This window comes from Nannospalax galili, unplaced genomic scaffold (assembly GCF_000622305.1).
Source record: "Nannospalax galili isolate Female #2095 unplaced genomic scaffold, S.galili_v1.0 scaffold1224, whole genome shotgun sequence".
In the NCBI taxonomy this organism is placed as follows: Eukaryota; Metazoa; Chordata; class Mammalia; order Rodentia; family Spalacidae; genus Nannospalax; species Nannospalax galili.
In genome coordinates, this window is record NW_008351701.1 from 256,962 (window position 1) to 269,340 (window position 12,379).

The window sequence follows — 12,379 nt, forward strand, 5'->3', positions numbered from 1 at the left end:
CCCCCCAGCTTGGATCAGGCTATAGGCTGTTTTCTGCTATCCTGGCTTATCCCTGGCCCTTCTGGAGTCTGTCCCTCCTTCTGGGAACTTCCTGGCTCGGCCTTAGGAGTAAAGGGCTCAGGTAGAAGGAATCAGTCAAACTTAGGGTGTGTGTAGAAGGGGAGGCATCCAGAGCCTGCGCTAGCTGGGTATTGTGGACCCGCTTCTGAAGGCCCTTCCCAAACTCTGCTTCCTCCAGACTTCCAGATCTCAAGAGCACCTGATTGAGTGTGAAAACTCCACAGCTGTAAGCTGTGCTGTTCTTTGTAGGGCCCTCCCATTAAGCTTTCCAGAAGATTCTTGGAAACAAAGGCTTCCCATTAGTCCAATGTGGGTCAATAAAGGGTTCTTTGAAGTTCTGGGGTTCCTTCCTGCAATCCCCCTCCCCATCCTAGATACACAGAGGTCCCCAGGCTAGCTCCGGCCCCTCCTTTTGTCAACAGGATCCTGGGAAGAGCCAAGGAAATGTCAGAACCAATCTTGACATCCTAGACTGAGTGCCAACTGCCCCAAGGCTGGGGCTGGGCAGGATGGAGGGACTGAGGGACTGAGGAATGCCACCCCGGCCCTGGCAGGCAAGGGGCAATGGGGGAATCAGGCACTGAATATGCCTGGAGGGATAGTCACTGAGCCCCCAACAGAGGCCCACCTGCTTCCTTTCTTGTGTTCTCAGGTTTTAAACCTCACGCTCCCGTCATGTCCCTGATGTGCTCCCCAGCATGCAGTGGCTTCAGTGCCTGCAGTTACAGCTAGCATTCTCCCAGGCAGGCTGGATGCCATTAGGAGAGCTGGGAAGAGCCCTCTAGCTGGTGGGTGCTCTGTGTGTGTGTGTGGTCTATTCTTGAACCACCTCCCTCCTGCCTGGCAAGTCAGATTCTGCCTCTTTGGGCTCGGGTGGGCTCCTGGAGTCCCAGTGTATCTTCCTCAGCTACAGGCCTTCCCTCCCCCTTCCTTCCACCTGCAGGGGAGGATGGGAAAGGTGAAGCCGGATGTGGCTCCTGGAGCCAGGCAGGTGCCCAGGCCTGCCAAGAAAAGCCTTCTTGTTTGCTTGCGTACACTGCCAACACACCTGGGGCAGGTGCCAGGAGGGCTGGACAGGATGGCAAGCCATGGGGCTTTGGACCCGAACGTGCCCTGGAGGGGGTAGGAGGCCATGGCACCCTGGGCATCAGGCTCTCCCCATCTTCCCTGGGGGTCTGAGGTCAGAGACTCACGTATTGAAAGGGCAGGAGGATGGCGAGGAGGAGTCCGCTGAAGAAGAGGGTCATGAGCAGAACGAAGAGCACACCCTGGCAGGAGGTGAAGTCAAACTGCGGGGCACAGGGGATCATCAGCGCTGGGCCTGGGCAGTGTGCTGGCCAGAGGCTGAGACCCACAACCCAGCATACCCTTTCTTAGGTGGCTTCCCAGACCTAACCCACCCCTCCACTTCTTCCCCGCCATAGCCCCACCTGCCCTCCCCCGCCCACAGGCCCCAGTTCTGACCTTGGTCTGGAAGCTGAAGATGGTGACGGAGAGGCAGACGAGGGCTGTGATACCCAGGCACAGGAGCACAGACGTGGTGTTGTAGTAACTGAGGATGGGCATGGGGTCGGTAGGAGTCCCCTCTCCCCAGCCTGCCTCGTGGGGCCACCCCATTCTGCCAGAAGCTGACCTCACAACTGTGGCCCCAACCTGTCCATTCCCAGGATCCTCCCCTTCTCAGCTTCCCTAGGCATCTCTGCTCATGGACATTCACTATTGTGCTGAAGGATCTAGACTAGGGCAGGGTGAGGAAAAGGGCTTATGCTGGTGCCCGGGCATGGTTTACAGGTAACCAAATCATCAGGAGTCTGGGGCTTGAAAGCCACAGCTTAAGTGAAGCCACCTGGCCAAGTAGTGCCCAAGGAAGGGGCTTCTAGACCAAAGTTGCCTGCCTTCTTGAACCCCTCCCCCATCCAAGTGCTCCCTGGAAAGACAGGGTTTGGGGGCAGCTCCCCACAGATGTGACTATGAGCCTGCCTAAGGTCCTCCTCTTCCTCCACTTGTCCCCTTTACCTGGACAACATCCCAGTGAGGTAGGCCATGGACAGGGTCTGAAAGGAGAGGCAGGGTGAAGGAATCCTTCACATTCTGTACTCTCAAGATTGAGCCTGGGCCTCTACCCCATGCGCATGCTCCTCAGTGCTGAGCCTGCTTCATTCCACACAGGTTCAGGACTCAGGCCCAGCTGAGCAGTGTTTCCTCGCTAGTTTGCAGGCTCCTCAGGTTATGTCCTTTATATCCCAGGCAGCCCTGCCCTCTCCACAGCGAGAACCCCCATTCTTCATTATCTTACCTCTGGGACACCCATATACATCTCAGAACATGAACACAGTGAACAGAGATTGAGTGCACAAGGGAGAGACTCAGCCCATTTAGAAAGGGAGGGTAGAATGTTCTGGTACAAGAGCTGGGCGCGATACCTCTGTCCCACCAGGGACCTCACATTAGCTATCTCCAGTCCAGACCTCCCCACCCTCAAAGCTCACACTACCTCCATCCTTTCTCCATTTCCACTCAGTATCTGTCCCTAACCCACCCCGGTCACTTACAAAGATGGTCAGCAGGATCAGGTTCCAGGGAAAGTGCCTCCTACAAGGCAAGTCATGGGCTTTAGAGGGGACTCATGCCTGAGAGGGTCTTTGAACCCCCTTTCACACACCATAGAGCCTCTCCATGCAAAACTCCGATCCCTCCTCCCACCTCAGAGGCATCAATGAAGAACAGAGGGGTGGACCCACTTGGCTGAGGCTCAGAAAGGGATGAGGCCCTCTCAGGGGTGTACAGCATCTCTGTGGCAGGCAGGCCTGGGGCCAGGACTTTCAAAGCCCTTCTCATATTTCTACAAGTAGTTCTTCAAGCCATAATCATACCTGGGTCCAGAACAGCAAGCCAAGGTCAGGTAAGTTGCAAAGAATACGGCACTGTGAGAGAGAGAGAGACAGGTGGGCAAGTCAGCTGGTCTCTCCTGTGGCATTCCACCCAGTCTGGGTTTATCCCACGCTGCCACACCTGCCCAGACAGACCAGGCAGGATGGCAAGAACAGAGGGGAGGGCATGGTCATCCTAGAACAAGGCAATGGACAGTGTGGTGGTCTCATTCCAGAAGAGGACAGGTGAGTAGGACAAGCCTGCTTCTAGCAATGTTGAGTCTTGGATACCATGCAATTTGTCATCACTCAACCCAAAGGAACTCAGAAATCTTTTGTTATTTTTTGATACAGAGTCTCACTATATAGCCTAGGCTAGTTTTGAACTCGTAGTGATCCTCCTATCTTAGCCTGAGTCCTGAAGTTACAACTCTGCATCACCACACCTGGCTAAGAGACTGTCTTACTTTTAAAAAACTCATATTCAGGGGCTGAGGAGATAGCTCAGGTACACACAGAGTACTAGGGAGATAACTCAGTGGGTAAAGTGCTTGGCTAACAAGCTTGAGTATCTGAGTTCAGTTCCTAGAACCCATGTAAAAACGCCAGGTATGCTGGAATACTCTTGTAGTCCTAGCAATCTTGTAACCGTAGCTGGAGAGGCAAAGACAGGAGGGTCCCTGGGGCTCGGCTCGATGTCCAGCTAGTCTAGTCTAGTTGGGGAACTCCAGGCCAATGAGACACTGTCTCAAAGGAGGTAAATGATATTCCTAAAGATGACATCCAAAGTTGTCCTCTGGCTTCCGTATGTACACCTACACTCATGTGCATACATATGTACACATCCGTACACATGCATTACCAATAAAAAGTTCATGTCAGGTATGGTGGTATGGTGGCGTAATCCCTAGTTCTCAGCACTCGGGAGGTGGAGGCAAGAGGATTAGGAATTCAAGGTCATCCTCAGCTACATACTGAGTCTGAGACCAGCCTGGGCTATGTGAGACCTTTCCTCAAAATAGATGAAAATCAATAAAGTAAAAAGCTTGTATACAGTAAGTCTGTGTGCTGGGCACATGTTTTTTTTCCTCGTCTTTTTTTCCTGGTCTTTTTGAGATGGGGTCTCCCTGTCCCCAGCTAGCCTAGAACTCACTATGTAGACCAGGCTGGCCTTGAACTCATAGAGATCCACCTATTTCTGCCTTCTGAGTGCTGGAATTAAAGGCATGTGCCACCACGCCCGGTCAGAATTTTTTAATTTTTAAAAAATTTTATGTGTATGTGTGTATTGCCTGCATGTAGGAAAGTGCACCTGTGTCGTGCAATGCCTGAGGAGGACAGAAGAGGCTCTCGGATCCCCTGGAACTGGAGTTAGCTGACTAGCTGTTAGCTGCCATGTGGGTGCTAGGATTCGAACCCGGGTCTTCTGCAAGAAGTCAGTGTTCTTAACAGCTGAGCCATCTCTCCAGCCCCCAGAAATTTTTTTAGAGTGTTTAAGAATACTAATTAACATGATCCTCTCCTCTATGAAGTTATGTTCTCCCTTTTACAGCTGAGATCACATGACTTGTCTAAGGTTGTGTGGCTACCCTGTTGCTGAAGCAAGACTGGAGCCTGGGTGCTCCAGCTCCAGGAAGCCGACTTCCCACTACTGACACACAGCCTCTCCCAGCCCCTCACTACTTGAAGCCATCTTGCTACTTTATTATTGTTCTGCCTACTAGGCAGGGGCTCAGCATGTGCAGGGCCTGCTGCACTGGGCTGCGGCAGGAAGTGGAATGAATTTCTGGATTGGTTAGCCATGTCCAGTGGGAAGTGGCTAGGGGATGGATGACTATTGGGGGTTTTCTGGAGAGCCATAGGACAGGGATCAAGCCAGGAGATGGAGGATGGGAGATCCTCCAAAGACAGGTGGTCCAGCAACGCATGGCTTCCACCCCAGCAGGCTTCCACGCACCCTTGCAGTCCCTTCCTATCTCTTCCTCAGCATCTCACCCGCCCTCCATAGCAGCAGTTCCAAACAGCCTCCTCCTTCTCCAAACCTCCCATACTGCCTCACTCTTTGCATAGTCTGCCTGGTGTGTTCCAGAAAGATCTGAGATAATGAGGTGCAACTCTCATGTCGCCTGGCCTGTCACCTGCGAACCTCACATGGTGCTATAGGCCCTCCTGCCTCTCATCTGTTCCAGGCAATCCTCCCAACCTGGGCTCTGTGTCTCACCCCCTCAAAAGCCCAGTTATCACTTACGTCACTCTTTCTGCTGGCACCTCTCCTCCCGTGTCAACCTCCTTAGCCTCTCTCTAGCCTCATCCAGCACCTTCCCCATCTCTAGCCACTGCAATTCAACTCTATCCACCCTGTTGACTGAGCTTCTCAGTGTCCTCCTCACACTGTCTCTTCTCCATCTCTCCTACCCGCCCAACAGCCCAGCCTCAGCCGCACGTAACAAGAGCTGGATTGGTCACATCAGGGTGACCTTGTTGAGTGTAGTTGTCACTTGTTGGTCCTTACCTTACCTGACTTCTCAATGTCTGGTCACTCCTATTGTTTCTCTGGTTCCACACTAACATACTTTCGGCTGCCTTCCTCCTTCCCTGGCCACTCCTTAGTTCCTTTAAGGAATCTCTAAATCCAGCTGCTCCCTTCACAGCAGCCCCACTCCCTTCCCACGTTCCCTCACCCACAGGATGAACCTATACGTCAGATCCCCATTTTCCTTCTCAGCCCTTCACTGGAACCTCTGAACAGTGGCTCTTCAGAAATGCATGGGACTCAAGGCATAGAGCTGAGCTGCATTCTCTGCTCTTTCTTGTGCACGCCCCCCCCCCAGCAGCTGAGCACACCATGCAACCACCAGGCTACCCAGCCAGAGGAGAGGCCTCAGCATCATCCTCGGAGCTTACCCTGCCACACCCAGTTAATCATCTGGATCTACTCATCCTACTCGTATCTCAGCTCTTCCCCTGCCCCACTTTAAGTTGGGCCACCTCATTCTCCATCTCTTTGTCCTGGACTGGGGTCCTCCTGCCTTCAATTGAGCTTTCCTCCTTCATACGACAGGCAGATGAGATCACACGTCTCCCTTAAAGATCTGGCAATGCCCATGGCACAGTCCACCCACCACCGGCTCCTCACCTCTGGTACCACATCCCGCCACCCTCCTTTCATCACAACCTGTTCTACACTCTCAAAAGTGCCTACCACTCTGCTCTTGATGGAAAAGACTGGCTGTCAGGACACCTGAGACTGCCCTTTGCACGCCTCACCACTTCCCCTGCCGGCACTGCTCACCTGACCCCTGCTCCCCTTCAGCACCTCGGGTCTTATTTATTTTTCCTGACATCTCACCTGAGGGGTTTCTGTATGAAACAGAAAAGCAAACCAAAACGGCTACAAAACAGGCAGTGCAGGAGACTGAGGGTTGAGACATGCCCCTGAGCTGTGCTGGACCGGACCCCTCCATCGTAGCCCTTTCCTCAAGAGCTGTGAGCACATGAGCGTCATCAGAACAGTGACTAGGCATTCTGGGGCTACCTAGTGCCAGGTACCAGAGCAATTGCCCACCCTGCCCCAACCTTTCTCAGGTGAAAAGCACCCCACCATTGGCTTTCTCATGGTCTCCCTTGAGTCGCCGGTCAGTTGGTTCAAAAGCTGATAGTAGCAGAATACTTAGCTGAGTGTCTCCTGTCACTGAGACCAGACTAGAAGTTTCCTTTCGGCAGGGCCCTGTCCTTTTCTCTGTGCTCTCTAGTTCCTCAACCTTTAAGACAGGTACCAGAAGGAGGGGCAGAGAGGAGACCCAGGATCCAGGGACTATGAGGCAGCTTTGGTACCTGATGCCAGCAGTCACGTCCCAGGCCTGCCACAACTGTGTAGCCAGGGATAAGGATTTAATAACCAAGTCTTAGTTTCCTGCTTCACAGAACAGGAAGGCTGGTCACGGCTCTCCAGCTCTAGAAGGCCTGATGGGAGGATGTAGGTGAAGTACTTAGCCCGGGCTTGGCATCGGGTTGGACTCGTGGATGGGAGCTGCTCTTACTGTCATTAGAAGCTGGCTGACTGACAGCTTCCCCAACTCACCTCCACCCAGCCCTGACCTCATGCTTCTCCTCTGCCTGGTTTTATCTCATGACTCTGTTCTGCCTCAGACACTGGCTCAGTGGGAGCAATCAGACAGCAAGGCAAGAACCCAACGAAGGGAGCCAGAGACAGGAACTTTGAGACAGTCAGGACTGGTGGTGGGGATTAGCATCCCATGGGGCAAAAGCAAGTCAGAGAAAGATGAAAGAAAACCTGGTGAGCCCCGGGCCTGGGACAGTCTGTTTAGTGTTAGGACAGGGAGTGAGATTCAGATGAAGGCTAGTAACCAAACCTATAGGCCTTCCCCAGCTGCTCTGCTCTAACTCCCAGAGCTGCGGACAGCGCAGTGGGCAAGTGTGTGGCTTTCCCATCAGGCGGGCCTGGCTTTCTACCTTGGCTCCGATGCTTGGAAAGAAACTTCTCTCTGCCTCAATTTCCTCATGTATGGAATGGAGATCATAATAGTACCTGCTTGGCAAGGCTATTGGAAGGATGGACAAAATGGTATGTACAACTCTTGGCATGGTGCCTCATGCATAGAAAAGACTGTTTTATCCTCATCATTATCATCACTGTTCCAACAGGAAGAGATGAGAATGGAGCCCTCAGGGAGCATTTGGTGTGCTGGAGGCGAGGAGGCAAGACCTGACAGGACTCTAGAGCAGGATGGGGAGGGAAAGTAAGAAAGGCAAGACCTCAGGTAGGAGGCATCCCGGTAATGGGACTCCCAGCATCACTGCAGTATCCCCAGAAAAAGCCCAGTTCAAGCCCACTTCCCACCTTTCTACCTGCTCCCACCTCAGAGCCAGAAAATGGGCATCACTGCTTTCCAACCAAATCTCACCATCGTGTGGCCAGATGCTCATGCCCTCCCCTCCCCACATCCACCCGTAGAGTGGACTCTGCCCTGCTTCCTGAGCTGTCTCTATCACCATGCACAGGACATGGAGTCCCACTGACGCCCTCATAGAAGTGTCCAAGGACATCATTTCTGAGTTCTCAGGGGGCCCAAGCTTGCCAGGTGGTGCTGACGTGCATGGCGGGAGCCATGCCAACCTGCTATGTGGGCTGGCCAGTGTCCCTGAGGCCTCATTAGCTGTACACACAGTGCCTTGCAACTCCCCAGGTCTCAGCCTTCCCTGCCGGGCTGCAGACCGTCCCTCTGTCCAGTGCTCTAGTGTGTGGATGTCTTTGCCTCTAGAATCCTGGGAAGAATCTTATCACTGTAGAGTCTGTGGTCAGCTTGTGCCAATTCTGGGCCCAAATTTGAGGCCCAAGAACTTCGGACTGAGCCCAGCTCCCCCACTTGGTCCTTATTCAAGAACAGACTAGGCTAGCCAGTGCACAGGCCCCTCTGCCAGGTCACCCATTGAGGGCCCACTGCCCCGTGAGATGCCTTCTGTCCCTCTGCCAGCCCAGCTGCTAATGTAGGGAGCACACTTTGTGCGTCCATACTCCACACTTTCTCCTTCAGTCACCCTCTCCTGGCGGATGCTCCCAGTCCTTTGGTCATCCTGTGAGGTGTGCCCCCTAACTCCCGCACATGCATCTTTGCATATCCCATACCCCCATTTCCTTCCCTTACAGGCAGAAGCCTCCTGCCCAGCAGCCCCAGTACAGGGCTGGCTCACATTGGGTGCCAAGAGGGGCCATGGAGAGAGCAGTTCTCTGAACTTAGAGTGGTTCTGGCCTGGAATTATCCAAAATCATTCCTTAGTTAGCTAGAAAAGAGGGTCAGGTTCGCCTACAACCTCAAACATCTTCTTGAAAACTACAGGACTAGAAAGAGCCAAGTGGCTGACAGGCTGACGGGAGACTGCCAGGAAGAGGGATTAAGAACACCACAAGCCTTAACCTGAACCCAGCTCTACCATGGACTAACTGTGTAACCTTGGGTAAATTACCCAACCACTCTGAGCCTCAGTGTTCTGAGGTAATCATTCCAAGTAGATTTGAGGATTGACTGAACATGCACACAAAACAATGCCCAGCCCTTAATTAGGCACTCTTTAAGTGGTGGCTCTTATGATTAATAATTTCATAAGCATTAATAACAATGTTAATAGGAGTAGCAACATTATCATTAGTGGGGGTCAGAGTGCTCCAGCCCCTTCCCTCATAGAGTCAAGGTAGCAGTTCTCTCCAGTCAGGGCTCCAGCCCCACCCTTGCCAGCTTGTGTAGGCACCAAAATCTGCCCCCCACCTCCATCTTCCCTGTCAGATCTGAATGACCCATAAAGTGTTTCTGGCCATGCTAGGGGTCTTCAAGGGCACCCCCTGTGGTGTGGGAACACTGTAGCTCGAATCTGTCAACAGAATCACAGTGGACTTCTCTAGGAAGGGGCGTGGGGTGGGACATACTCACTAGGATGCCCAGTACCAGCCTGGGTTAGCCTGGACATAGTCCTTTACGATGTCACTGCAGAGAAGGAGGGACAAAGAGTCAGAGGTTGGTTGCTCTAGGTCTGTTTCTGTTTCAAAGTCTGTTCCTGCTCCACATGGACTTAGAGGAAGGAGAGAGATACGGTTCTGGGAGGCCCAGGGAGAGCCTGGCTAGGTGACTGGGATTAAAGCTGAGCGCCTGCCTCACAGACACCTGTGGACTGGAGGGCAGCTGGACACCCCACGCTGTTTGGGGACTTCCCACATGGTGCACACTGGAGGTTCTTCCACGGCATCCCCCAATCTCTCCAGGTGAATATTCCAAGAGAGGTCTGATGGGGTCCCCCTTCCCCAAGCATGTCCATGGCCCCTCCTGGAAGATGCTGATCCATATGGCCAACTTACCAGAAGGTAAATAGAGCCACAACAACCAAGGTCACCAGCAGCTGGATCAGCAGGATGGTATAGACCTAAAAGAGGGGGTGCTCAGTTGGGGGAGCACTGGGCCCCGAGCAAGGCTCTGAGAAGCCTTAGTTCCCAGGGACTCATCTGAGTCCAGACCTACTTCCTAGACAGTCCACCCTCCTTCATAGGGGTCACTGGGCAGACCCAGGACATGTGGAAGGGGAGCAAAGGTGCCAGACTCTCAAGAGGAACAGTCCACGCAACCTTAGGGACACACAGTAAGGAGTAAGGGCCTTGGGTGAGGCCTCAGAAGCACCTGTCAGCAGGAACCATCAGCCAGGATGGTGGGAGAAGGTAGGACGTGCCCTCTGCAGGCAGAAGCTGGGCCAAAGTCCTTCTAGGGGCTCCCCCACCAAGTTCCTCCCCACCAGCAGCCCAGAGCATGGGAGAGGCAGTTACCTTTCTGATGAAGACCCGTCGAACTTTCTGGTCATCCCAGCTGAAGGTGGTGAAGAGCTCATGGCGTCCAGTTGAGAAACCACCATCATAGCTGGGGCTGCTACCTGGGAGGGTACAGAAATGCTGGCCCAGCTGCCCCTGCTCAGAGCTACCTTTGAGTCAGGCTGACTCTCTGAGCCCAGTGAAGTCTTTTCTCTGCAGACCCCCTGTCTGTCCAGACCACTCAATGTCTCTGTCTCCCATCACTTCTTACTTTCCCTGCTCTGGATCCTAAGAATGAGCTGTTTTCCACCCTCTCCTTCCATGGTGGCTGAGGCTCTGAGGACCAAGCTCTGTCATACAAATATGTCCCTTCCCTTTTGTGTCTCCATTCCCCTCCTTGGCTTCTTGAAACCAAGAGTCAGAAAGGGACAGTCATTCTTCCAGGTCAGTCAATGTTTCCTAGGGTCAAAGGTTCTGACCCTGGGTGTTCTGAGGCCCCTGGGGCAGGATCAGGGGCTGGGTGGAGGTGCTAGGTCTGCTGGTGTTCCAGAAACCAGGGATGAGGGGAGCTGGTGGGAAAGGAAGAAAGGAACAGGTGGGAGTGGGGTGGATGGCGGTCCAGACCTGGTCCAAGAGCTCTGGCTTTTGACTCGGGAGCCAAGAAGACCTACAGGTGGATATGCCATCATCTGGGAATAGCTGTGTGACTTTAAGCAAGTCACTAGCCTTCTCTGAGTGTCTTCTGGCATGGGCAGTGAACACACTGCAGAGACAGAATTCGATAGAGAAGCTTATGTATTCTGTGCCTGGTGGGGGACTACACTGCCCTTGCACCCCTCTTTAGGGCCATTCCCAAGCCCTGGAAAGTATCTACCTTGGTCTCTGCCACTGTCCCCAGCAGCTCTGGCTATCTTTCCCTTTACCCCACAGCAACAGCCTGTGCCTTCGTCTTTGACTGTAGCACTGCCCTGTTGGAACTCTTCGATGGCTCCTGCTCAGCTTTCAAGTTCAAGGTCTTTTTTGTTTGTTTTTTGAGACAGGGTCTCATGTAGCCTAGGCTGGCCTTGGAATCATTATGTAGCTGAGGATGACCTTGAATTCCTGATTCTCTCATTTCTACCTCTGGAGTACTGGGATTATAGGCATATGCCACCATGCCAGGCAAGTTCAAGTCCCTTTAACAATGCCTCCAGCAAATTCCCGCCCCGAGCATTCTTCCTTCCCACTTCCTAAGCCTGATTGCCTTTGCTCAGCCACCTGCCTACTTGTCCCTGAACTCCTGCCCACACAGCACTTTTAGTCACTCTTATCTGCCTCCTCACAGGCTAACTCAAGACACAATCCATACGGCTACCCCTTCCTCCAGGAAGCCTTCCCTGACCTGATGGTGGGGCAAGGAGCTGGTCAGGCCTCTGTCACTGCATCTGAGTTGAGTCACTGTGGTAGCTGTCCACTGACAGTCAGCTCTGGAGGGAAGAGCCCTTGAGAGGACTCTGTATCCCCGGGAATGAGCTCAGTTGACCCTGCCTGGGCCATATGAGTAAACGTTTGTCACCTACTGACTGCAAGGATTGGCCTTCCTGCCCACTACACTTACTTAAAGGTCATTCCTAGCAACCAAGGTGGGAGGAATGGGAATACAGAGGGGAAGAGAGAGCTGTGTCCACCTAACCATGGATCTGAAGCCCCAAAGCTACAGCCTCTCCTCTGCTTCTCCAGCACCACCTGCCTGCTTCCCCTGCCACCCAACATCTAGGCCATTGGAGGGTGAAGGGCTCTACCACACCAGACCTCCATTGACCTTCCAGTATGTCACACTGGGGTGAGGCTGCGGGGCTCTGGGTCGAGGGGGTTTTTTGATGGAGGTGTGGACCATGGTGGCCACTCCCTCCCTGTGAGCTGGGCTCTGTGAGCAGGGCTCTGTGAGCAGGCCCTCTGATAGGGTATTGTTGCCCATCCCTTCTAGAACTGTGCGACAGTGTCAAGGTGGGGGAGGGGAGGTTGGGGGGCAGCAGAGGGACCCTGAAGGAGCTGAGGAATTTTTAAAAATATTTTATTGAGAGAGAGAGAGAGAGAGAGAGAGAGAGAGAGAGAGAGAGAGAAAGTGTTTATGCTTGAGCACAAGTGGAGGGCAGAGGAC

The 12,379-nt window shown here is 53.3% G+C and overlaps 1 protein-coding gene across 1 annotated transcript in view; it reads right to left on the bottom strand.

Annotated features, from left to right (window-relative positions):
* Window positions 1-12,379, bottom strand: part of Faim2 (Fas apoptotic inhibitory molecule 2) — a 31,965-nt gene that overhangs the window by 15,733 nt on the left and 3,853 nt on the right. Inside the window, exons 4-11 of the mRNA XM_008848757.3 lie at window positions 10,258-10,361; window positions 9,799-9,863; window positions 9,377-9,430; window positions 2,934-2,984; window positions 2,613-2,652; window positions 2,077-2,114; window positions 1,525-1,612; window positions 1,254-1,349 (exon numbers count right to left, since the gene is read on the bottom strand). Coding sequence (XP_008846979.1) covers window positions 1,254-1,349; window positions 1,525-1,612; window positions 2,077-2,114; window positions 2,613-2,652; window positions 2,934-2,984; window positions 9,377-9,430; window positions 9,799-9,863; window positions 10,258-10,361 — 536 coding nt within the window. The remainder of the gene's footprint in view (window positions 1-1,253; window positions 1,350-1,524; window positions 1,613-2,076; window positions 2,115-2,612; window positions 2,653-2,933; window positions 2,985-9,376; window positions 9,431-9,798; window positions 9,864-10,257; window positions 10,362-12,379) is intronic.